The sequence below is a fragment of the Penicillium antarcticum genome (genome assembly GCF_028974205.1).
Source record: "Penicillium antarcticum strain IBT 31339 chromosome Unknown utg000005l_segment0_segment0, whole genome shotgun sequence".
Taxonomy (NCBI): domain Eukaryota; kingdom Fungi; phylum Ascomycota; class Eurotiomycetes; order Eurotiales; family Aspergillaceae; genus Penicillium; species Penicillium antarcticum.
In genome coordinates, this window is record NW_026695303.1 from 2,067,555 (window position 1) to 2,093,012 (window position 25,458).

General features: G+C 48.9%; 8 protein-coding genes across 8 annotated transcripts; 2 read left to right on the forward strand and 6 right to left on the reverse strand.

Annotated features, from left to right (window-relative positions):
* Positions 1-493: 493 nt before the first annotated feature.
* Positions 494-2,262, reverse strand: dbp5 (ATP-dependent RNA helicase DBP5; the record flags this gene model as incomplete). Its single annotated transcript, XM_058463490.1, has 6 exons — positions 494-766; positions 819-1,019; positions 1,070-1,307; positions 1,361-1,858; positions 1,924-2,077; positions 2,178-2,262. 6 exons carry the CDS (start codon positions 2,260-2,262, stop codon positions 494-496), a joined length of 1,449 nt encoding a protein of 482 aa, XP_058319968.1.
* Positions 2,263-2,769: 507 nt separating this feature from the next.
* On the forward strand, positions 2,770-5,260 carry N7508_005425 (putative actin polymerization protein Bzz1; the record flags this gene model as incomplete). Its single annotated transcript, XM_058463491.1, has 6 exons — positions 2,770-2,811; positions 2,860-2,886; positions 2,957-3,484; positions 3,536-3,616; positions 3,678-4,815; positions 4,866-5,260. 6 exons carry the CDS (start codon positions 2,770-2,772, stop codon positions 5,258-5,260), a joined length of 2,211 nt encoding a protein of 736 aa, XP_058319969.1.
* Positions 5,261-5,687: 427 nt separating this feature from the next.
* N7508_005426 (uncharacterized protein) lies at positions 5,688-6,871 on the reverse strand (the record flags this gene model as incomplete). The annotated part of the gene is made up of 2 exons (XM_058463492.1): positions 5,688-6,473; positions 6,590-6,871. 2 exons carry the CDS (start codon positions 6,869-6,871, stop codon positions 5,688-5,690), a joined length of 1,068 nt encoding a protein of 355 aa, XP_058319970.1.
* A 3,240-nt stretch (positions 6,872-10,111) lies between these two features.
* On the reverse strand, positions 10,112-11,876 carry N7508_005427 (cytochrome P450; the record flags this gene model as incomplete). Its single annotated transcript, XM_058463493.1, has 4 exons — positions 10,112-11,341; positions 11,393-11,416; positions 11,474-11,689; positions 11,742-11,876. 4 exons carry the CDS (start codon positions 11,874-11,876, stop codon positions 10,112-10,114), a joined length of 1,605 nt encoding a protein of 534 aa, XP_058319971.1.
* A 598-nt stretch (positions 11,877-12,474) lies between these two features.
* N7508_005428 (uncharacterized protein) lies at positions 12,475-14,177 on the reverse strand (the record flags this gene model as incomplete). Its single annotated transcript, XM_058463494.1, has 5 exons — positions 12,475-12,641; positions 12,688-12,830; positions 12,888-13,896; positions 13,964-14,076; positions 14,164-14,177. 5 exons carry the CDS (start codon positions 14,175-14,177, stop codon positions 12,475-12,477), a joined length of 1,446 nt encoding a protein of 481 aa, XP_058319972.1.
* A 2,162-nt stretch (positions 14,178-16,339) lies between these two features.
* Positions 16,340-18,139, reverse strand: N7508_005429 (putative C2H2 transcription factor; the record flags this gene model as incomplete). The annotated part of the gene is made up of 5 exons (XM_058463495.1): positions 16,340-16,734; positions 16,791-17,086; positions 17,145-17,251; positions 17,304-17,557; positions 17,605-18,139. The coding sequence occupies 5 exons, from the start codon at positions 18,137-18,139 to the stop codon at positions 16,340-16,342; spliced, it is 1,587 nt and encodes a 528-aa protein (XP_058319973.1).
* Positions 18,140-22,775: 4,636 nt separating this feature from the next.
* On the reverse strand, positions 22,776-23,215 carry N7508_005430 (uncharacterized protein; the record flags this gene model as incomplete). Its single annotated transcript, XM_058463496.1, has 2 exons — positions 22,776-23,132; positions 23,186-23,215. The coding sequence occupies 2 exons, from the start codon at positions 23,213-23,215 to the stop codon at positions 22,776-22,778; spliced, it is 387 nt and encodes a 128-aa protein (XP_058319974.1).
* A 1,246-nt stretch (positions 23,216-24,461) lies between these two features.
* On the forward strand, positions 24,462-25,243 carry N7508_005431 (uncharacterized protein; the record flags this gene model as incomplete). The annotated part of the gene is made up of 2 exons (XM_058463497.1): positions 24,462-24,555; positions 24,642-25,243. The coding sequence occupies 2 exons, from the start codon at positions 24,462-24,464 to the stop codon at positions 25,241-25,243; spliced, it is 696 nt and encodes a 231-aa protein (XP_058319975.1).
* Positions 25,244-25,458: the final 215 nt, after the last annotated feature.

The window sequence follows — 25,458 nt, forward strand, 5'->3', positions numbered from 1 at the left end:
CTGGTGGAAATTTGGCCGAGTATGTGTTTCAACATCATCTGACCTATTCTGTGATAAGGTCTGCCCTCCTCGTCCGCATACAGGCAGGTATTAAGAGAGATGCGGGGAGAGCATGAAAAGGACCAAAATGCGTGTCTATATATCAAGCGTGCAAAAAACGACAGAGAAAAGCAGAGGAACAAAAAGGTTTTTCTCGCATTGGCGAGTTTGATTTTGATATTTGCTAAGCGTGCAGTGTCCGCTGTGCCACTGACGGGAGAAGCAGGTACAACAGGGTGTGAAACAGGTACAACAGGGTGTGAAATGGGACGCAGAGGCAGCGTGCCCGGAAATTGGTATCAATTGTGCCTTCCAGAATCCCTGCGAACCCGCAAAAACAGAAGAGAAAACATCACTCTTCGAGACATGAAACGTGAGATAATTGGCCTAGAGCCAGGAGTTGACATTTAGTGGAGAGGCCGATGCATGTGGTTGACCCCAATCTTAAGCGCACTCAGTTCTTGAAGGTAGACTGAGCACGGGTACTCTTGATGGTCTTTTTGATGATCTCTTCCACCTCATCCCAGTCGTTGGTGTCGATACGCTCAATGTTGCATCCGAAATGCTCTTGGATCTTGCGCAACATTTCCCATTCGCCTCGGTTGGCGACAAATGAAATAGCCACACCAATGCGACCAAAACGACCAGTACGACCAATACGGTGGAGATAGGTCTGGTAGTCGGGTGTGCCAGATGGCTTGTTTTGAGCGTACTCCTCGGGGACATCCTGCGAGGGGTGTTAACATTGTTCAAGTGAGACTTCAGCGAGAAAGGCTTACGTAGTTGACCACAAGAGAGACTGTGGAGACGTCGATTCCACGGGCAAGAACGTTAGTTGTGATAAGAACCTTCGCGTCACCGTTACGAAAGGCATCAATGACAGCATCACGCTGAGAGCCTTCAACACCACCAGTGAGAGATGCAACAGTGTGTCCCTCGGCAACCATACGTCGCTCAATCTCAATGGCAGAGGAACGAGTCTAAACCAGGATCAGTAAATGCGCATGCCTGAAAAAACACGGATACATACCCGAACGAAGATAATGGATGATCCGACGGTAAGAAGTCCGTAAAGCTGGACAAGGTTCTGGTACTTTTGTTCTTCGTTGTCACAATCCATGTAAAGCTGCTTAATGCCCTCAACAGTCAATTCCTCGTGCTGCAGGGTGATCTCGTTCGCATTGGGAGCAAACTTGCCCGCGTAACGGTACACGTGAGCAGGGAAAGTGGCAGAGAACAGGACGATCTGAACATTGCGGGGGAGCATACTGAAGGACTGTTAGTTAATCCCGAATTTCAGTGAAATATGCGGAGGACTCACGCCTTGGCACGGATGCACTGGTCTCCAAGACCTTGCTGGTCAAGCATGTTATCGGCCTCATCCAGAACCAAAACCTTCAATTGGGCGGGGTTGAGGTTGCGTCTTTTGATCATATCCTGAACGGTACCGGGTGTGCCGACCACAACCGAGCAGTCCATCTTACCGGTGCGGGCGTTGGAATCGGCGGGGACAGCAGTGCCAATGACTAGACCGTCAAGGAACTGGCCCATAATCTGAATAACACCCACAATCTGACGAGCGAGCTCACGGGTAGGAGCGAGAATCAGAGCCTGTGGCGAGCTCTGCATTTCTGGGGTCGAGAGATCGAGGCGGCTGAGGACATTGAGAACGAAAGCAGCAGTCTTACCGGTACCGGACTGCGATTGACCGACAAGGTTCTTGGGAGGATTACTCATGAGCAGAGGCAAGGCGCGTTCCTGGACCTTCGAAGGCTTGCGGAAGTTCATGGTGGCGAGACCCTTGAGAATGCGCTCATCTCTTGAGAGAAAAATTGAGTTAGGTTTGACATGTGCAATTGTTGCAGCTCCTTTGGGGAAACTTACAGGCCAAGATCTTCGAAGCTCTTAACAGAGAACAGGGGGTTGTTGGGGTCGGCCTGCAGGTCACTCAGCTTGACCTCGACGGTGTAGTCTGGCTCAGCGAGCTCTGAACCATTGTGACCGGCAGGAGCGCCATCCTCACCGGTGCTGGGCGCATCTGTAGAATGTGAAAATGGTTAGCTATCAATTGCGGAATCGTCGCTGTCACGGCCGCGGGGGACTGGACGAGTCAGAGGGTGGGCGGTTTCCGTTCGTACCGGTAGGCTTCGACTCTTCGGGCTTGGTGATGCGATCAGCCAAGGAGCCAGAGCCCGGGGTGGCTTCGGTAGCTTCAGAAGACATTCTGAAAGAAAGTGAAGATTGGCGGGGTGATCTTGGAGATGGCAAATTCACGAGGCGGGGTAGAATGAGAATAGCAATGGAATTGGACCACTGCGTCCGTTAGATGAAGCTCAGAGAAGCTTCAACAGAGAGGAAATATACAAGAGGCAGAGAAGAGCCGCGATAGAAAGAAGCGCAAGTGAAAGAGCAAAAACAGATGACGAAGAAGGGCCCACGCTAGGCTCCATTGGGCTGTGAAATGGTATTGTCACAAAGTCTCCATTGTGTAGTCAAAAGCGGCAACGTGGATGTTTGGTATTGTTACAGGCACCGGGCTTCTCCCCGCCTTGGGCTATCTGCCTGAATGGCCTCAAATCTCCAACTCCAACTCCATTATCTTGTATTGTCTAATTGTGTACTGTGTTGAAGCGCTGCCCTATTGATCAGCGCTGGCATTCTTGCTCGCCACCCGACCTTCCGTTGTCGCGCCCGTTCCATGCGCGTCTGCCTTCCGACCTCAACTCAGCCATGGCTGCCGATATCGCCCCCCAGTTTGGGGCAGAGCTAAAGGTAGGAATTTCGGATGATTGTCGCAGCAGCTGAACTAACTTATTCAAGGATTCATTCAAACCAGTCAACAATTGGGTATGTCGACCTTCCCCGCAACCCCGATGACCTTGTGCGCGAGTGGAGCTAATGCAACTATGTTGCACAGGTCTCAAATGGTATATCGTGGGTGGAGGAAATCAACCAATTCTATCGCGAGCGCAGCGCCATCGAAAAGGAATATGCGGCCAAATTGACCGCCCTTTGCAAGAAATATTACGATCGCAAGTCGAAGAAGATCAGCCCCTTGAGTGTCGGCGACAACCCTACCCTGACCCCCGGATCCCTTGAAAGCGCCTCCTTGACAACATGGACAACACAATTGAATGCGGTGGAATCTCATGCCGCCGAGCGGGACAAGTTTGGCTCCGACTTGGTGGTACAAGTGGCGGATCCTCTCAAACATGCTGCAGCTCAATATGAAGAGATTCGCAAGTGCCATGTCGATTACCACAGCAAGTTAGAAAAGGAACGAGAAGCTGCCTATGGAGATCTCAAGAAGGCTAAGGGGAAATACGATGGCGCATGCCAGGAAGTCGAATCTCGCAGAAAGAAGATGGAGTCGTCATTCGATCATGGTAAGAGCAAGGCGCAAACGGCATACCAGCAACAAATATTGGAGATGAACAATTATAAGGTATGAATGATATCATGTGTCGAAATCACATGCTGTTGTTAACTCAAACAGAACCTCTACCTCATTAGCATCAACGTGACCAATAAGCTGAAGGAAAAGTTCTATCATGAATATGTGCCGGAGATTCTTGATGTAAGAATTGAGCCTAAAACACTACGTTCTCCGGTTTGTGGCGGCACTGACATGATATCAGGGGTTACAAAGTCTCAACGAAACTCGAGTCGCGAAGATGAACACGATGTGGACACTTGCAGCTCAACTGGAGAAGTCATGCCTCGCAAATAGCACTGAGCACATGGCGCATCTGCTTGTCGAAATCCCTCGCAATAATCCCCGACTGGACTCTTTGATGTTCCTTCAGCACAACGTGACGCAATCGCAGGAACCTGCAAACCTCGGCTTCGAGCCAAGCCCGGTATGGCATGATGATGCTTCGATTGTCACAGATGAGGCAGCAAAGGTATTCCTGCGCAATGTTCTGGGTAAGAGTAAAGGCCAGGTCCGTGAACTACGAGTTGAGGCAGACAAGAAGAAGCGGGAAGTTGAAGGTAGCAAGAAGGTCCGGGAAGCCATTCAAAGTGGCAAAGATAATCGAAACGAACTGGATGTCGTGCGCTCTATCTTTTACCTTCAAGAAGCGTTGCACGAGGTGGATAGAAAATGGGTGACAGCCGAAGTCGAGACCGCAACAATCATGGCAGTGGCCGGAGACTTGTCATTTGGAGCCCAGAATCATAATTTCCGCTCTCAGACATTCAAAATCCCGACGAACTGTGATCTTTGCGGCGAGCGAATCTGGGGACTGTCGGCCAAGGGCTTTGATTGTCGCGATTGTGGATACACCTGCCACAGCAAATGCCAGATGAAGGTGCCAGCCGAGTGTCCAGGCGAGCAATCAAAGGAAGACAAGAAGAAGCTCAAGACGACACGACAAGAACAAGCCGGTGCCATGCCTGCTATTGATATCGACTCACCTGTTGCATCCTCTCGTCCTACGTCACTAACACGGCAAAATACGATGAACTCTCTAAGCTCCGGATATGCGGCCAGTACGACTCGATCGACGTCTAATGTGGCCACTCAACCTACTCCAGAAAATCCAGAAGAAGAGGCTGCTCCTACTCCGGTCGCGGAGACTAAGCCAGCTGCTGCTAAGAGGCATCGCGTGCTTGCGCCTCCCCCAACCGCGTACATGGCTGCACCTCCACCAATCGAGTCGAGTTCAAAGCCTAAAGAGCCGCACGGCAAGATGCTCTACGCTTATCAAGCTACTGGCGCAGATGAGGTTACCGTAGAAGACGGCGATGATGTTATGATTGTCCAACCAGATGGTTCGTCCCGTTTCCCCTGCATAGTCCCACACAAGCTAACATGTGCACAGACGGATCCGGATGGATGCGTGTTCGCGCTGGAGGAAGCGAAGGTCTCGTTCCGAGTGCATATGTAGAGGCCGCCCCATCTCCCTCCCCCGTGCCATCTGCCAGTCCTGCCATGACGGACCGACCAGGCTCCGTCTACTCCAATTCCTCTGCATCACTGGCTGGAAGCGCAGCACAAAAGCGCGTCGGTCCAGCGGTGGCACCTAGAAGAGGGGCCAAGAAATTGCAATATGTCGAGGCATTGTACGAATATGAAGCCCGCAGCGATATGGAGTGGAACATGGCCGAGGGTGACCGCTTTGTCCTCATCAACAAGGATAGCGGTGATGGCTGGGCTGATGTTGAACGCGGTGGTGTTACTAAGAGTGTTCCGGCAAACTACATCCAGGAGGTGTAGATTTGGGCGGATGAGCTGTATTGATCGACGCCATACGTTTTGCGGCGCGGTAAATTCTCGTGCGTTTGGATGAGAATTTGATGTTGATATTCTCCACCTTTGTACAGTCGGCGTTATAAGTGCCATTCTCTTTCGTGTTTGCATCAGCAAGGAGCATTGGGGGCATTCGTGCTTGGCATCCATTCGCGAGTCTTGGATATAGCATAAGAAACTTCATTCTGCTCCATTTATTTCCGCCAAACTGCAATTATTCAATAAGACCATGGACTCTGACACTAGTGTAGCCCGAAGCCCGAGATCAGGGACTGCCACCTTCTCCCTTCGCGTTTGATCACCCCCCTCCATCCGTTATGAGCGAACAATGAATCAAAATCATAAATTATCATGCGAATTTCATTCGACTGGCTCGCAAACCAAACCACTCGTGTTATCGAAGCACAGGCCCAGTAGTCCCCATATCTAAATGTTCAAACCCAGTCTCAGGCGACCACATATACCTCGACCAATCCTCAACATGAAAGCCCTCTTCAACAGGTGGCAAATCCAAATCCATACTCATATCCACATCATCCAAAGAATCCAACCCGATATCTCCTAGCGCCAGCGCAGGGTCCAGCGGGAATTCAAAGGGGTTCGCCCCTTCGAGCGGACTAACCAACGGCATTGCCTGCACAAGCTGTGCATTGGAAACCGCTGACGAAGAAGGAAGGAGAGAGAATGCCGGATCGAAAAGGGCTCCCGAAACAGCGGGATAGTCAGCCAAGGAGCTAGGCGCGGAGTTTGAAAGTGGCATCTGAGATCCAGAGCCAAGTCCAGCCACGACAGTCTCGCTCGACGCAGCCAAACCCACCTCTTGGGAAGAACCGCGCTGTTGAGAGGAGCCCTCAGCACCAAATACAGACCCAGACGTCGACGCCTCAGAACCCGACCACTCTCCCGCTCCAGCAGCATCATAATAACGAGCAACAGTACCCTGAGCCTCCAAAGAAGCCGACGACCCAGCCCGAGAAGGCCGACCCGAAGCCGAGATGGACCCCGATCGAGAACCCGACGCCGACTTGGACTTGGACTTGGCGACGACAGCCGGGGCGGTATTCGACATGGTGGAAACCGACGAAGCCCTCCCACCGGGACCGGGGCCAGGACGAGGCGCTATAGGAAGGAAACCGGTCGTGTTATGATGCCGCGGATAAAGTCTCCCGTTCGGGGCTTTCTAGAAAAAAAGAAGCACACAGCATCAGCACCATATCGACTGCGAAAATTTCTTCTATTCATGTTTCATGTGCCGAAGATATGGCTTCCGAGGCTGATATTTTGTGTTTGCGTTACTTTTGAACATTTGAGCTCTGCGTCGCGTTTTGCGCGCGCGTGCTCGGTTGGAGCTGTGCAGGGTGTTGCATTGCAGATTGTGCACGTTGCAAAGGGCCGGCCTTTACGTTTTATGCGAATTAATGGTCGATCTGGGGGAATTGTTAGATGAGGGTGTTGGCGATGAGGGTATGGAGGAAGACTATATATGTGGGGTTTGGACTCACCATGATGTTTGCAGCTGGTCACACGGTGGCCTCGGATGCAAGCTTCACAAGCCCACTTTTGACCGTCGATAAGCATCCCTCGTTAAGATGAGAGTGTAACATGGTGGACGGGGCCGGTCTTTATACCCTTCCCGACGGCCTAAGGTGGGATTGAGGACTATGACATAGGATGACACGGGATTTCCCCTTATTTCTGTGTGTCGCGAGAAACTTGGGTTCGCAATATGATTCGACTCACAGCCACAGGATCGACTGGGTGGGACTAGCTCATGCATGCAAAAGACGGAACCCTTTTTGTCCACTCCGTTGTGGGAGCTTGGGCCAGAGTAGAATGGCTGCAGGGTATGAGGTACTTTCTGCATAGGCACGGGCGTGGATCAAGCTACTACCACAGTAAAATGGACTATGGGTCCTATGGAGACAAGATACTAAGAGGAAACAGTCTATAGCCAGCACTAGCCTCGTGGAAAAGTACTCCGGGAACCAATTTCTTAGAGGTATGAGGGATTTTCCCACCTCGGTAGACAAATTTTTCACTTGAACTACACAGCAAAGCGGAGATTGACACCGCCAAATCCCCAGGAAACAATTTCCCAGGTACCAGGTCATAGCAAAAGAGACCAGCTGGCAATGCCTCCGGGCTGCCTGATCGGTGCTAGATCTTGGCGACAAATGCCTCATACATTTCGGCTACCCGGTGCTCTATTTTTCGGACTCGTTTCCAGACCGAACGCTGGAACATGAAACATGGAACAGCCAACTCCTTGAATCGAGTACCTGTTCAATATATCACTTAACTCGGCAGTCGCAACGCCCGTTCCACCATGGGGCTGGTGAAAATCGTAGATGGATGCTAATGCACGCCTGAGACACACAAGCCAACCATGTCATCCATAGTCACATCTGCATCTGGAGGTGGCTGTGCTGCACCTCGCTTAGGTGGCGTCGCACTTGTACCATTTCCAATGCGCAGGAGCCTCGAAAATTGGAGTTGTTTCACCACAATCTTATTCAACCTGCAGTACTCTGGTAGGCAACCATGATCTATACCGCCACTCTCCAATATTCAGTTGAATCTTCTTTTTCCCTCGGCATCAGAGCTTCAAATCACAGTGCAAGGAGATAAGCAGAATTAAGGAAAATTAAGCTCCACCATACTCCAATCATCGCGTGAATGAAAACACCGATCGGACCCGCGAGAGCTGCCGAGCTGCCATAGGTGACGTGCCCCCACTTGGCTCTACTATGCGCCATTTTATACCTGAGGCATTTTTCTTTTCCAATTGTTCTCTTCTATGCCGGTTTGCCCGTTCAATTAAATCCCGATGCAATTTTGAAAATTCTGTCGCCTGCTGGAGCGTCACAGCGGGTTGGGACGACGGTCCCCGTGAGATGTCCGGTAGAAATGTGGACATGCTTTTTTTTCCCTGTCGGTGTGAAGGAAGTACCGTCTCCCTGCTTGGTTTCTGTTCGTGCACAGCACATCATAAGTGAAACAGACCATATACACAGTCCGCAGAACCAGTTTTAGCTAGCGCATTAGAATACTTGAGGTCATATTCGTCCTGATGAAAGGCACAACCATCTCTGACACTTGATTCTGTCCTCTTAGGAACCAGTCGGCAAAGAAGACGACACGCTGCATCAGCTGAGATGTTAAGAGACATAGAGGAAATCATGCTTCCCCGACTAAGCCTTCAGGATGCAACTGGACGTGACAAGCTTGAGAACTTGTCATTGTATGTTGCTCCTCAACACTACGTCGGTAACATTTGTCTATCAGAGTTACTCGGTCGCTGTTGATTGGCAATCAGCAGAGTCAATATGAAAAAAGAAATATTGTGAGGAAAAGTACAAAATCACAAAGGGACTACGCTCACATTTATATCTCAGGACTTGCCAGGATTGTAAATTGGCATCTGCCATTGATCGGCCCGACAAGCACAACATGCCGTTCGCCAAATTATATTGCTCATATCACTCTGCCGCCTCTTACGAGAGCATATGGCAGTGATAATTCCCTGCCTAGTTATCTAAATCTGCATGGCTTGTGCAATTTCTATCCGTGCAGCAAGGTGGCAGCCAAGCTTCGATCCCGAGGCCTTTGATCCCGAGGCAGTATTTTGTTGATCGTGACATTCCACTCCACATGTCGATCCAAAATAATCTAGCTCACAATCCAAATCAAAGGACCTCTGAAATACTAGGCCCCGGACAAGGTGTTTCCCATACATCCAAACCCAAGAGGCAATTTGACCCACCCCCTCGTGACCTGCTCGCGTAGCACTGTACTTCGCACAAAATCTTCCAGGTATCAACGTCGAAATCTGGACAGTTCTGTTGCATTGCTGATAAAGAACGAGCTAGGTCTTCGTCGGTCAGGTGATTCGTTCCCCATCGGTTTAGGAGTCTGTGCAGATAGGTGATGGCGTCAATCCCCTCTATCTGCTTGATGAGTTTATTCGTTAGTTTCGTAACCGACGAGATGGGTGCGTTCCCTTACACAAGAGGGTGTCTTCTTTCCCATCTCGGTGGTATTCGTGTCGATTTTGAACTTGAATGTTGAGACGACCGAAGTCATCACAATGAATGATAGAAGCATGGGTATCGGATGGAACATGTGAAAGAAGTTACATTGAAGTGGCGGATGCAAGGCACTCGTCCTATTTTTCGTATGGTGATATGTGATGTCAGTAACTAAACGATGATGGGAGCTGAAGGTGTGGCGCAAGAAGATCTATGACAAGGTCGCCTGGGGCTTGTATTTATTGTTTATTTTCTTCAACCTGTTCTTGATCTCCGCCAGACATCTTTGCAAGTTATGTCATGCAAACAGGGCTTCAGGCTCAGCAGCTTGCAAGGGTCACAAATGCCAACGGACATCGACGTATCTTTGTGCAACACCACTATGGAAGCCGATGAACTGATTTGCCGGCAGCAAAGAAGACCCACCCCAGCCCTACGCTCGTGCCAGGCTGCAGGGCTACCCGAAGAACATGGTAAACATGGTATATGCTTGAGTATTGGCATCAATGCACCCTTTCTTCCATCGACTCTTCAAACTAGGTCGTACAGGCAGTGACTATAATCTCTCAATCTGGCTATTCAATTTTTCTGGATGAACACGCGCTCATGCAAATGAAGCATCATGTGTCATAAGGAATGAAGTCTTGCATGGCTATCATCATCTTGATTAGAGAAGTGATCGCATCTGACCGACATTTGCCGATTCAATAGCCAAGACTTGGCGGGTTATTGCCTCATTTAAGTCATGCTCAAATCAGAAGGCCAAAGGAGAAGCGATATATTCATCGACTTAAGCGTAAACAGGCGACTGCATCCACTGCCCCGTCTTGGGATCCAAGCACTCTCTCTCCGCATCCCTCCACTCAATCTCAATCAACTCGGCTCTCTCTTTCGACCGTGCAGTAATCCTCGCCGGGAACTCCTCAGGCATACAAACAAACCCCTGCGTCAGCCGATTCGGATCAGGCAAGATCGGACTCCCCTTACCGTCCACGTCAGGCGCAATATCGAATGCCCATAGGATCCGCGACATGCCAAGAAACAGGCTACGCTCGGCAACGTGGATCCCTGGACAGATGCGCCTCCCCGCACCAAAGGTGAATACATCCCGCTTTGAGGGGTCGGGGTTGGCTGCTGCATCGCCGAAACTCTGCCGGTCGTCAAGGTATCGGTCGGGATTGAAGGTTCGCGGGCTTGGGTGGCGCTTGGGGTCCATGTGAATACCCCAGACATTGTTGAGGACTCCGGCACCCCGGGGGATAAAGTATCCCTTGTACTCATCATCTTGAGTGACAGCATGCGGGACAGCGCCGAGGATAGTGGTTGGCATCCATCGGACTGTTTCTTTCATACATGCTCGTACATACTGTAGTTCAGACAAATCTTCCATGAGTGGGAGGCGATTCGGTCCAACCACAAGCTCAATCTCTTTTTGGGCCTTTCGTTGAACATCGGGGAATAGGAGCATTGCTTGGACAAAGGCATACAATGTGCTTGACGTGGTATCTGAACCGGCTTCAAGGAGGGTTCCTGAGATGTAGGCAGCTTGATCATCGCTAAACCCATCTTCTTTCTGGGCCTCGTACATTCCCGCGCAGAAACAGGGATTGATCGTGTTTTGTCGACTCTCCTGTTTGGCGCGTAGCCAGTGACCTAAGTATAGCGCCTTTTCCTGCTTATGAAGTTCTTTCGCTTTCTTCTGTGCTGGAAGCAAAACGTCGGGAAGGTGTCGCAGCCATGGGAAGAAGTCGATGAATGCCGCTGTTCCAGTTTGGTTGATTTCTGCGAATTCAGAAAAGCCGTTGAACAGTTGAACCATCTTCTCATCCTCATATGTAGGTGTGCGCCACCCGAACACCATGGTAGTTGTAAGGGCATTGGAGTATCGACGAATGTGTTTAAGGAATCCTTCTGGTGTGGTGAGGAGCTCATATAACATCTGTCGGTTCTCCAGCATCTGGTATGGTACGTATTTCTTGGACGTGGTGACATTCAGTAAACCGTGTACCATCTTACGGAACTAGTGTCTTGTTAGCATTGGCTCTATCAAGAATTGCATTCTCTACCTTACCCCGCGCCATGTCGGTCCATACCCCTTGAAGTAATTTGTTAGCTGCAGTCTTCATACTTGTAGGTGTGACCCATGACATACCATCATCAAAAGCCGCAGGTTACCACTGCACAGCGTCTGGCCAATGTACATTTCCGGTCGATGCGAGTATAGACCACTTCGTTTGTCGAGAAGCTCTTTGACTGCCTCGTCGCTTGAGAGCACAATCAGACACTTTGTTCCCAGAATGAGACTATAGATTGGGCCGTATTCTCGTGCCCATTTTTCAAATTGGACATGTGCATTCTGAGAGGGCATCTTGATATGTATATGTCAGCCAGTATCGTTGTTCGAATCTAAGTCTACTAACCTGGTGTATGTTTCCCAGCAGAGGCCAAGTTGGCGGACCCGGAGGATAGTTTGCTGGTCGTCGCCCGATCTTCAATACACGAAAAAGAAGGATTGCAGCGATGGCCGCCCCCAACAGCACTGTGAGTGGCTGCATTTTGGTCGTACTGATGGTGATGTTTGAGCTAGGCTTTGTTCTTGGGTATTGTTTGCTACTCTTTGTATAACTGGATGGAAACGCCTTCTCCTATATATATATATATATACATACATACCCTCCTCCTACATTTGAAAGTTCTGAATGTAACCTGAATGATGTCGATTATCCTCTGGTGTCGGAGTTGGTTGTGGAAAATCGCGGACGAAGTGGGCAGCGGAGTGGAGGTGGGGGAAGATCAGAAGGTCAGCCAAGCAAGGAGGCATACACAACAGAACGATTCATTTTCAAGCATATTGAGGCGGTGGAATATATCGAGGTGGAGGCATCGCAACAGGCTTGATATTGGCCACTGGTTGCCTGCGGCTGCGCCTACAGGAACAAATCAAGCATCCAAGTATGAGCAGTAACAAAGCACCGCCAATACCAGCAGAAAGCCCAATAACCAACGGAAGATGATTCTGAACCCAGGATGAGACATCATCACTCGGTTGGCCATTTCCCCGGGTCCCTCCTCCGGTGTTGCCATTGTTGCCAGTATTGCCAGAATCGCCATCATCAGTCTGACCACATCCATCTCCTGATCGCAACTGGCATGTCACAGAGTCGCAGCAGCGAGACTCTTGTTCGCTGCAGGCACCATTTCCACAATCGCATGCCTCGCCGGCTTCAACAATACCATTGCCGCACTGCCCATTCGTACCAGTTGTATTGCCGGCACGAGATTCCACCAAGCAGCGCCCATCAACTCGCCCAGAGCCAAGCCTTGAACAGACGTTTCCGATCGTGCAGGGTGAAAAGCGTGTCATACCCGATCCAGATACGGGGTTCATGAGGTACTGTCCACCGGCATCACAGGTATTCGATGAGAGGGCGCAGCATTGTGTCGAGTCACTTCCGCAAGTACTTGAAGTGCAGTCGTGGACTGCTCCGAATGTATGGGCCGACTCGTGACTATTTCTGTCAGCCAAAGATATTGCCACCTTGTGTTCAATTGGTATTGTGACTTACGCAAAGACCTGCCACTCATTCTGCGTTCGGGCAACGACATTGGCACTGGCTCCACCATTGCTCGACCCAGAGCCCGTGTTGCATAGTGCTCCAATCCACGACACACCAATCTCTCCAGCAGAAACCGAGCACCCAGTCAACAAGGTCCAGTATGCATTTTGATCGTTCAAGGAGCTCCTCCATGTTGAAAAGTCCTGAAGGCGCGTGTTGAGATCTCCCTGAGAGCATAGGACGTTCCATGCAGTCGTGTCCGAGGTACTGCTCGGGCATTCAGAGTCACTAATTGTCAAATTCTGTACTGCAAGAGAGATATTGAAACTGTTTTCAAATACCACGGAGGCCGTGTTGACCATGTTCAAGATATATCGATGGGCAGAATCGGTGGAGTTGAAGCCTGCAGTGTAAGTGCAATCCGTCATGATTCCAATGTTGGCAATCTCTCTCGTATCCGGACAGCCAGAAGTACTGCCGATCGTTGACGTGAGATCCTCGTTGCCCCAGTCATTCCAGCTCTGTCGTTTATGCAAGTGTGTCGCGGGTGAAGCTGAGCAGAGCAAAGGGAGTGACGATCCGCTACCAGATGAAAATGCCGATTCATGTTCGTGGGCTATGATCGCAGTTGATCCATCGTCGAGAGTCTCAAGCTCGATGGCGTATTGCGAACCCATCATCGTGAATGCACCATCGAAGAGCAGGGTATCTCCGTCCTGGATCACGGCAAGCCGTGCCCATCCAACGTTATCCCGACTCCCACTATAAGCGTTCTGCGTCCAGACTGATCCTCTTGTAAACCGAACTTGAGTGCTCGACAGGGTACCTTCATCATTGGCTTGTCCATGGATACCGGGATACCGAATCTGCACGTCTTGTGATACAAGATCATCATTGTTTTCTAAAACGAAGTTGATGGTCTGGTTGTATGTCTCAATCCCCGCTGTGATACTAAATTTCTTTGTGGCATTCAGCGGAGAGAGGACTGGATCGATGAAACGAAAGGACACCGGATCTACTGTAAGAAACAGTCAGGCTTATGTTTAGCTGACACTCTTGAGACACGCCGTATACTGACATCCAACAGCCGGTATCGGCACAATCAATGCAAGCAAGGACAGAATAGTAAAGGACAAGGTCGGCTTCTTCATCCCAGATATTATACTTCGTCTTATCGTTCAAAGTATGATCGACGTCCCTGTAAGCAATAATGTGCAGGATTATATAGACTTAATGTCGACATCCATGAATATTCAGCCCCACCGCCAGGTGTCTCATCACATACGGTGTCTCTGCCATGGCCAAGATGTAAGCAAAGACCCATAACTAACGAGTATCAATGGACCAAAGGGGCTTAGACGAGCCTGTCTAAGCCCCCCGGGAACTAAGCAAGAAAGACCCTTGCCAAGTATGGAAAGGCGAATAGGTGAGTGTTGGACGCGTGGCTAGAATAAGAACCAAATAAGACCCATGGAAGGCCGATATTTGGTTGCCTGGGGTCTAATCTAAACGAAAACGAAATCTGCAGTTTTGATCTATAGGAATGTGCATTTGTAAGCCTTGTGCGGAATTGACCGTGAGCTTGGCTCTGTGGTATGATGGACAGAAATCCGCTGTGGAGACCTTGGCCTGTCAGCCACCTGCATCAATACTAATTGTGAAATGTTGCTGCCTTCCTCAGCCACGATCGACATCTTTCTTTGGGTTCTAGAAAACGTCAAGCTAAGATAAAACCCTTTAAACGATGGCGATCTGCGGGTCTCACGCAAAGTGCCGATTAGTCGGCAACCTCGTTAGGTTTGACAGACTAAACTAGCTGGGCTTGTCCGGGCGCTATTGAAATGTCTTAGAATGAAAATAGAAGCAGTTATCTGAGGCCAGGAAACAGATGGAACAACCCAGGAATTGAAACATGCTTGATTATTCGACATTCAAATTGTAATTCTGCAAGATTTACATGATTTGAACAACCCAGCGTCATCTAGGGATCCCATTGAGTACCATGATTGAGACCCTTTGCCAAGCATTTCCGCTGTCAGCATCTCCGACAAACGGTGCTTAACTCCATGCCAAGCAAACCCCCCAGCCACCATCGGACGTTATCTTCTAATAAGCGCCAAGGATCCTCAATCCTGGTCTAAGCCTAACCGGCTTAAGTTTGAGAATCTTAATGTTAGTACCGTAGAGAAGGAAAGCCCTATAGGACTTAATTGCCCTCAAAATTGTAACTCCTCCTCCTTCAATTTAATACAAGCTCAACGAGCTACTCGCAGAATTGTACCGCTACAAAGCCAAGACATTTCTCAATTACTCTTGAGGGAAAGACTTCGCAATCGATTGTGTTTTAGCGATATGCATTTCCACCTCTTGTTTAGAGTGCTTTTTGTGCTGTTTTTGAGTCTTCCTGCCACATCCGCAACTATAAAAGTGAGATCTGTGCAAAACTTCGAGACCGGCGCCACCCTCGAATCTGCAAGTCAGACGGGTTTTTCACCACCACCATCAAACGACCCTTCAGTCAGATCAGCCGCCGTCCACTCCAGATCGAATCGCAACAATGACTTCGACGAACCTCACGATGCGGTCGCCGACGCTTCAAGAATCGACTGGAGAGACGATGAGTCCCTCAGGCTTGAATCAATGCGCGAAGCTGGATTTCTTCCAAGCTCTTTTGAAAAGGACGAGTGAGTTTCTGTTCAACTCCACTGGAGATAAAGCAATCTCTAACGCAACTTGCTACTAGTGAATTCCCATCCTCGCCGGACTACTGGCCTTTACTTCAGCTCTGTGTGGTTTCAGCAATAGCAGTGTGTTTACTCAAAATTATGAGAGACTGCAGGAGGTGAAGCTCTTTTGAAAAATTGAGAATACCTGTTTGTACATGTCTCAATTTTTGTCGCTTGAGCTACACAAAACGAGAATGAGCCCAGTAAGACAAAGGTAGTACTTATAACCAACTGCATGCTGGCTCAATCTATAAGAAAATTCCTATACCGTACAGCGACTCAAACATGCATTCAATCTTAAAGAGTAGTTTCTTGAGACTGCCTGAAAAAAAAAATATCCCAATAAGAAAGCAAGTGACGTGCCAGTCTTCAGCTTGCCACGCATAGAACGGGGCGATCTTGAAGCCACTTTGTAGATTTTTCCGTCGATGCGTTACGAGCGCGGACACAACAAAACCGTTTTTGGGTAAGATTCTGATTAGTCGCTGCCAAGCCACTGATAGTCGGCTTGGCCGTCAAACCAAACACTCTAGGCATTGTAGTAAGCCTACATCTAAGGAGCATGAGTCACTACAAACAACGATAGCTCCATAGCTATCGAGACAGGCAACAGTACCTTCATGGGGGAGAGCCAGAGGAACTTGAGTCAAAGGTTTATACATTCGACACTAACGACCACAGAACTAGTCATGTATCTAACAATACGGTCAAACCTGCCGCATCTTGCAGCGAGGATCAAATCTGAAATGTCTGAAATCCCATAATGAGATCATTGACTTGCCGCATGCTGGTCTGATCATAATGATTCAAAATTGGATCAATCGGACCTTCATCAAGTAGCTCCAATTCACTCTCTGGCTGGGAAGTACCGAGTACGGCAAGTCGGTCTGCCATCAAATTTGCCAAAAGCCAGTACTCAGGTGCGTAGCGGTAGAACCCCATCCTTCTCCATAGATGCTCGGGTTGAATGTTGATGTCTTCTATGGTGATAAACGGAAGCACCCCTCGACAAGATGTCAATGAGAACGTCTGCCAGATATCACGCCAGTTGCTAAGGGCGTTACTGATCGGAGCTAGGAGCTGGAAACTTCCTACTGCGCTGCGGAATTGGAATATTTGAGAGTGTATTGCTGACGCACTAGCTATTAGCGGATGTGATCACCATGGGCTTGTGAGAAAAACTCACCAGAGGCTAATGCGAACAGAACCAATGGACCGAGAGAAGATACCATGTGACGCACCTCAAGGGAGAGGTCGTCTCTGCACAGGGATTCAAATGCCCCGCGAAATGAGAATTTCCAGTACAAGCTTTGAACAGGCAATGAATACTGGATTTGCTGGTGGCATTGGTCTGCTGTCGTGGCTTGGAAGCAGGTTTCTGGCATTGCCATGTGCATTCTCATCTCTTTTATGACCATACGTGGCGGTAGGTTGTTGAAAATGACAAATGCCGTATCGAGTAGGAATATCCAAGTAAAGACGCTTGATTCTGTCAGAGCCAGTTCAAATTTTTTTCTCTCGGTGTCAGATTCAAAATTACCGTATAAGCTCCTCTCTAGCTGCAAATTCTCTCCATTCAAACTCAGGTCGCCCTTTTTCGCTGTAGTTTTGATGTCTTGCCGTTGCAATACCAATATCGCGTGCAGTCTTTGCTAAGTTAGCATTATCCCGGAAAGGAAAAAAAATAAAAAGCACTGACAGAAACAAGAGTCGCAAAGCGATAGCGTCGAATGCGGCGTTTACTCGCATCCGTGCCCTCCCAGTTCTGGTAGAGACACACTATATAAGCGGCCTGCAACGCTTGTATCTTTCGCTTTTGATTTGACATGCTACCAGAGTGTGAGTAGCTCAGTTCACTGTTGAAATCGTCATCGATAAAGACCATCTCTTCAACGCAGTTGAGCCAAGTCCGTGCATCTTCATTGTCTGGCATATCGGGTGAGACACAGGCACCTTGGAAAAGTCAGTTCGTGGAACTATCATGTGGGAGTAAAACTTGCCGATTAAAGCCATTGCTGCCAATACTGTTGGCTTCGCTGCTAGTGGATCGAATGTAGGTCGGTGGACAAAGTTGACATTAGGATGCCAGATCGCCCAGTAAAATCCCAAGAATCTCCTCAGATTCGGGGGTGAAAAGAATTGCAAGCATGCATCTTTCAATGTTGGGGACCAATCCAACGTGACAGAACTATTTCGTGGCTTTATAGTTACCACTTCTTCAATTAAGAGAAGAATCTCATGTGTTTTCAACGAAAGTGGATCATTCAACCAGGTCAGCGGGAAATCATCCTTCGGACTGTCATCAACGGCATCATCCAGTATTGAAGAAGATGGGACGACTGAGCCAAAGTCTGGCAGTATATTAAAGCCGGATGCAGTTGCTTGCGGGACTTGAGACAGGATTTCCTGCTCTATGCTGGCAGCCACTTGTTCCCTTTGTTCGTGTGTGCCACAATCAAAACTCATGACTAGGCCAGTGTTGCTGGTGAATTTGTCCAGAAAATGCAATGAGTTCCGACTTCCATTATTCGACATCGAAGCCTCAGATACCGCATGGCTGCCTGGACTTAAATTCAACAGATCCTGCCAAGTTGGACTTGGCTTTTGAGGCGGACATGGATCGAATAGAGTATCAACGGGACTCGTCCCCAATATTGATAGATCTTCAGGGGCTAGGCCCCACGGCATCGTAATATTCGATGTAGTATTATCCATTGACTGACTACCGATGCTCTCAGTATTAGAGGACTTCTTTTGATCAGGAAGGATTGACTGTAGTGAAGGCCCCGGGTTGGTCGGATACCAGCATGCAACGCCTCTCTTGGCGCAACTCAGGCATGGTTGATGCGAGCTACATGCCTTTTTCTGCCGTACGCAACGATCGCAGGCGCGTCTTCGGGGATTTGATCTGGAGTTTCCACCATCACAGGTCCTCAAGTGTCGTTTCAGCACGTCAGCTCGTTGAAAGGCGCTGTCGCAGGATGTGCATTGGTAGGGCCGCTGTGAAGTATGAGAGCTGAAGTGGCGAAATAGATGTTCACGCCGTTTGTATCGTTTCAAACACACTGAGCACTGATACTTTTGAACAGAGTCGCGATCATCCCCGGGTGTAAAATCAGACATTGTTGAGGGTTGTTGGTTGAAGTCTGGGGAAGTTGGGGGGGTGTGGGGTCCACAGAGTTTGGCGCGGATGTGATGCGCGGTAATTGAGGGATTTTATTGGCGCCTGCCTAGAAAGTCTAGGGTTGACCATATAGACTTTCGGCATTTGATATCTCTCGGCTCAGTGGAATAATATTCTAGAGCAGTATGAATGGCAAACTTCATTTAAACTATCAGACAAGAAAGGATCATGATCGAGATGAAGATCCTGTAAGGAATCTGAAGCCGAGTAGTTCCCACTGCCGGTTGTCAGTAACGCACGAGTCGACTTTTTGCGATGAAACAAAGGTTTACATGTTGAAAAGCCAAACCCTTTCACAACCATAGTGCCGAGGTTGGTGATTCCTCGTTCACAATAGCTTGCAAAAGGTTCGATAAGAAAGAATGATAGAACCTTGACATCGGTCAATGATTCTATAAAGTGATGCATTTTGAAGTGCCAGTTTTCAATACCAGTCTGGTTCTCTCGTAGCCGATCAACCGTGATCGTCCGGTTTGACGGCATAAGATATCGAGTCATCAGTGATGAATCAGGGAGTACCACTAGCATAACAATCCCTCAGAAGATGCATAGAGCCCCAATAATGATGAACTCATATTTGCAGCTGAAGAAAGGAATTTAAATTTGTTCGATTCCGTGACCGAGGACACCGCCACCCATGATACCCAGGCCTGGGGAGGGATACCAAAGACCGAATTGAAAGGGTCACTCACTTCGTTTATACCACATGCTGGTGACAATCATGGAGGATCAACACAGGCTTCTGTGGAGCCAGTGAGCCCGCGGAGTACGGCAGGTGTTGCAAAGTTCTTCGAGACAGCCTGGAGGGCAAGGAAGACAACCCACAGAATCATGTTCACGCTCATTTACCTTGCAGTCGGCGTTCCCCAATTGATAAGTAGGTATAACGCATGTACGACCTCATATTAGCTCCATTCAAGGTCCCAAATAGAGGTCTGTCCTCAATACCTTTGCTTCGAGAGGTCTATGATTCGCTGTGACGCGTCGCGACTCCGGGAGGTAACTCCGAACAAAGATATAGTTGGTATGTAAGACATGCAGTATGACATCATACAGGATATTTACGATCTGGAGTAAGCTATATAGTGAGTACTCAACATATTGGAGTATTGTATCACCCTTCCCGGTGGCGTTTTTGAAGCTACCCGGGTCAAGGGAACTTCAGTGGTTGTTGTCAACTACTACGCTGTTATCTCAAAATTGTCAAGACCGCCTACCGGAGTAATAAAAGCCTATGCTTTTTTGACTGCGTATGGTTTTGCTTCAGAAGTGCCGGCTTTCTATCGTCCCTTTTGGCCGATCAGTGTGGCTCTGTGAGCTGAGCTGGTGTTTAAATGTATGTATGTGGAACTTCACTTCATATACACACATCTCGTGCGCGTGAAATTCAGTCACACAATTGACGTATTTCAACCAACACGATGATTTCTTCGAATCGCAAAGCCCTGTTTTGTTCCATATCGGCTGCGGATTAAAAGAGTGCAACAGTAGGGGGGCGAAAAAGGTATGAATCAGAGGACTTTAGGGCATGTGGCACTAAAGTCGAACGTGGAGAGCGGCCTCTCGCCAAGGCTGAAGCACGGCTCCAATTTCTCATTTCCTCGGACCTTTTATCGGAGACTCGCATCGTGATAGAGCTCCTGGTAAAGCCTATTCTCGCTTATTGTAAAAGGGGCTGATAGCTTACCATCTGAGAGTGAATATGTGGGAGTCGTGCTCGCTGCTGAACTGGCTTATCCTTACGGGCAGAAAATTATTGACTTGTGGGATCTTGCTATTGTGATATGGGAATGCGGTGCAATGTGGGCGGCTGGAGTGGCAGGTCTTTGCTATACTCATACTGGAAAGTCCAATTATGATCGGGCTCGAGAAGACTTGTGTGATACCACCTGGAGTTAACTGTGGCGCGTTTGCGAGAGTATGGAAGATAAGGAAATCGCATACCAGGAGTAAGGCGGGGCAGTCAGGAATCTCTCTCAAACATTCTATCTCGTACACTATAGCTCAACCATTCTTTCTGTCCGAACAAACGTTTGGTCTCGGTCCAACCTTATTACGGCAGTTGTAGAAGTGTCTCCTAGTCATAACGTACTATACCAGTTCGCTAACTCCTGAATTGAACTAACCCTCATTTATTTCTTATATCCTATTGCCTTCAAAGCAATGGGCATGACACATCACAGTGATACCGTAGCATGATCGTCATTCAAGTGGCTGCACGCCACTATGCCCCTAAAACGATCGCTTTCATGGTGAACCTCGAAGTCGTCATATATTAGATACAAGACAGTCTATCAGCCAATAAAATCCAACGATCCCCTGCATCCAATTCTATTGAATAGACTGGAAAGTGGAAAATAGATCATCTCAATAGATGCACTCCTTGCTACAGTAGTCAAGGACAGCCAAAACGTGCCATCCCTTATTGACGGCCGTGAATAATGACGACCGGCAAATCTCCTAGCAATACCCTCGCCCTGGTTCCTGCTTCCTTGAATAAAAACAAATACTCCACCAATTCATCGAACCCTATCTCAAGCAAAGAACTAGCTTCAATAACCCAATTTCAAAATAAGAATGACAGAAAAAGGGACAAATAAGCATACAGTAGAGTAAAACCAACGATCCAATCCAGCCTCACCCCATAAACCGATCGACCCAAAACCCGACCCAAAACCCGGCCAAATCTCAAATACTTCCATGCAACACTCCACCCATGATCTTCACGGGGCTGATTCACGGGTCGGCCCTTATGGGACCGCCCGTACGGCCTCGAGTTGCCCAAACCATAAACCACGATCAAACCTAAACTCCAATTCCAATAGAATGCATACCAATGCATACTCTCAAACCTTGTATCATATAGTCCTGCAAGAAAAAAACAAAGTTTCAACCTCACTACTGCACGGTTATTGGAATTATCATGAGGGGGGACCTGCAGCTATGCGGGTTAACCGGTTCGTTATTCGTGCCCATTAATGCATGATAAGAGGGTAGCAGAGGGGGTTCTGCGATACCTTGATGCAGGTGTAGGTGCGGGTGCATATAACATAACACATGTGTGCATGTACATGTACTGTACGAAGTGCGACTTTAAGGTGAATGATCACGCCGATAGCGCGGATATTCGACGATCACTACTGGTCGGTGTTTGCAGCGTCGGAGTCAGAGTGCGAGTCAGAGGCAGAAGCCGGGGTGATCGACGCGCAGGGGCCTAATGCGAGTCATGGGGACTAACCTGGGGGGATTTGCGACTAATGCAGCACTCTTTGTGTGACTGCGATGTTAATCCTAAACGGGAGTATAGTCTTGGTTACCCCTTACCCCTGGCGCAACACACTCCTGGGTGTGGCACTGCAACCGTAGTATCGGGATTATCCACGAGGCTTTGGGGTCCAAAAAGCAACTATTGTTGCGTCATTGCCTTGCGCCCTGTGTTCTTTTGGGCGTTGGCGACTAACCCGATCGGGTAAGACGGGGTTTGGTTTTCCGGTTAAAGAGAGAAGCAACATGGGTATTGGCTTGGTTGATGTCATATCCTTGTTTGGGGGAATCAAGTATGGGTTTAGATGGGTGTTTTATGGATAGTGAAGTAAAGTGGAGTGGTGTTTGTTGGTTAACGTGGACTTGTATTAATCCTCCATGCATGCTTCCATGCCATATGTAACAGACTTCCTTTATGTACATCAGAGATAACCATAGAATATTTGCAAATGCCAATGCCATGTTCAAAATCACAATCAAAATCATATGTTGCTAATGTGCCCAAAACTCCTCGCTCGCTTCCCAGAAAACAAAATGAAGATGCGCTTGTAAAGTAACTGTCAAAGTCAAAGATGGACAAAAGAAAGGAAGTAAGATCAGGATTGGGCCTGAATGTCGAATGTTAAATTCGAAGAGAACGGCCGCAGATAAGTCGGCAGGTGAAAGAGAAGGATAAGTTGCAAGTCGTGTGCGTGGTGTCGAAGAGAAAGAAAAAGATGTAGTCTATGCCGTGGCGCGGGATCCCCGTCTGGACTTTAAGTCGTCTCGGCTGAGAAGTCGGCGCAGTTTAGAGACAAATCGGCATGGAAGGCCATCTAGAGTACCGTTAGGATCGAATGCGACCGAAGTATAATTAGGCAGATGCTTACCAGTGCCGCGACGCGTGGACATAAAAGGCTCCTCTATAGGCTGTGCCGTATAGGCGGCAGCCCAATATCCCGAGTGGTGATAACCGGTGAAGGTGCAGTTGCTGGGGTCGTATTTGGGCTGCAGGGCTGTGACATGCGGGTAGAGCGATGCCAATGGTGAGAGAAGCTCATCGGGTGGTGGTGAGCGTCTGCTATCGATGCTACCTCGAGACTGCAAGTAATATTAGTACAATGTTGTGTTGAGGAAGTATACAAATTACTCACGTAGAGCTCATAGTTGGTCTTGTAGCTCATGGTGGGGGGAGTGAATAGTGTGAGTTAGGGCTGTGTATTCCTGAACTCCAGTTCCGACCGTGTGAATGCAACCGGTGAATGCAAGTCGATGGAGTCAAAGGCTCGAGTGTTGAAGTGTTGAGATGCAGGTCTTTAGAAGAGGTGAGACTGCATTTAAAGAACTTGGAACACGATTTGGAAACCCTCAGCCGCAGGTTAATTTGGAAGCGGGGGAGTCCGAACGTCAGATGTGCATCTAGTGGTCGTCTAGTGTGTCCCATCTTGATAGATAGGATTTTGTCGCAACCAGGAAGTCGGAACTCCAGGACCCCCATGAACAGCAATCAGCGACGATCATTGGCTGAAGTGTGCTGTCTGAGCGTCAGGGCCGATTCACCGATCTGTCGGCGTGCCCGATGAGGATAGTGTGTGTAATACGAGATTGAAATTATTGGGCTGGGGTGATCCCTGCTGCCACGGATTGCTTCTGGTTTTTTTGCTTTCCCCTTGCATCAGGCTTCACACGTTTTCCATTTTATCCTGCAACATTACCACACGAGTATGCAATGGAAAAGCCTGTTTCCTGGAGCCTCGCGGATCCCCCCCATAATGTGAAATCAGATCCACCGAACATGTCCGACTTAGAGCGTCAGCCGCTAAACCCGAGTATCACCTTACGTGTACATGTAACAGACTATATTGTCGGGCAAAGTGGGGGAAGTGTCAGGTTCGCACAGAGCAATTCAGGCGAGTAATTGTCAAGCCTTAAGCGAAGCCTCCAAAGTATATCAAGCGAACAAGAGATCAGATCTCAAATCTCTTAATGGCGAGACAGACCGAGACTAGCGGAAGAACTATTGGAAGGCTAAAACGAACGAGATTGACGGTGGAGACTACCAAGTTAGGGTTAGTTGACAATCGCATTGTCATCACAGCCACACCCCTTGCTAAATGGGGATAAGCGCACGAGCCACATTCTCGGGCTGACCGTGGCTAGTGCTTTGTGGCTCAAGCTGTCTGTGGCTAGAGAGCTTGTCGCTTCTCCACCACCGAACTAGTCCGTTCCTTGAGATCTTCAAAGGTTATCGTTTTTTTTATTGACACCCTTGATGGCTCGGTCTTCCCCGTCTAGCCCGCGAGCGCGGAGCTATAAGGGCCGCCAATCGCCTCCCCCAGATATATCATTCTAATTCCAGACTCTATCCTTCTTAGGAACTTGCCTTGGGTATTTGCCTTATACACATCAAACATATGTCAACTGTCAAACATGTCACTGAGCATGCAGGGTTCAGGAAGAGAGTATTGGGAAAACTCTCATATGGACATGCGCGAGCACTGCTCGCGCGAGCAACGCGCTCAAAGTGAGTGTTCAATATTCCCTTCTCCGGTCTTGTCGCACCGGTTGCGCCGTGACCCAGTATTCTGAGACATTTTGCCCTTGGTTCAGGATCCGTCGGACGAGAGGCTGAACGCATCTCGGATAGGCGCGAGCGTCCTCACGATGAGGGGATGACCCCAGAGCTACAGTCGATCCTGACAGACGGCGAGTTTGGCCGCGTCGATCCCACTGGCTGGTTCCCGCACTATAAGAATTGTGTGCACCATTTCGTCGACTATAGCCAGCATACCCCGCCAGTATTGTCTGTTGCCGCCTTTATCAATATCCGACTTCCAAGCCAGCGACCTGTGGAGATCGCTCCGGCTGTTCAATCTACTTCTGTGCCGTTTGTTTCTCTCCGGCCTTATATCCGCAGACTCATTGTCACGGCGCAAGACTCTCCGACTGTCATGAATACTTTCTTCGGTAGTGACTGGGAAGCTGGGGTGGGGGTGATCTACAAGCAAGAGCGGGCCAATTATCTATTTACTGCCAAAAGCAGTGGTTGGGCAGCAACTAAGGCTGCATACGACATTTCCCCGGATGAACAAACCCCTTTCCTAAGGCCCCTGCGTGACCCTTCGGAGGAGGAGATTCGCGTAGCCGAGGCGCGATGGAGTGAATGGCTAGCTATGGAGGATTGGATGGTTGGAGCGCGCAGTCCCTGGTAGGACATGACGCATGACGAGAGACGAATTTTCTTTAATCTTGGTTCTTTCTATTTCTTTTGTCAGTTCTCGGATCCCAAAATTTATGTTGTGATAGTGACAGGGCTAGTCCTGTCACAGTGGAGTATGTCACAGTCCCTGCAGATAGCTTCAATGCCCTAGGGGGATTATTACAGAAACTAGCATAATAAAACCATGTTCCGTCACAGGCGCCAATG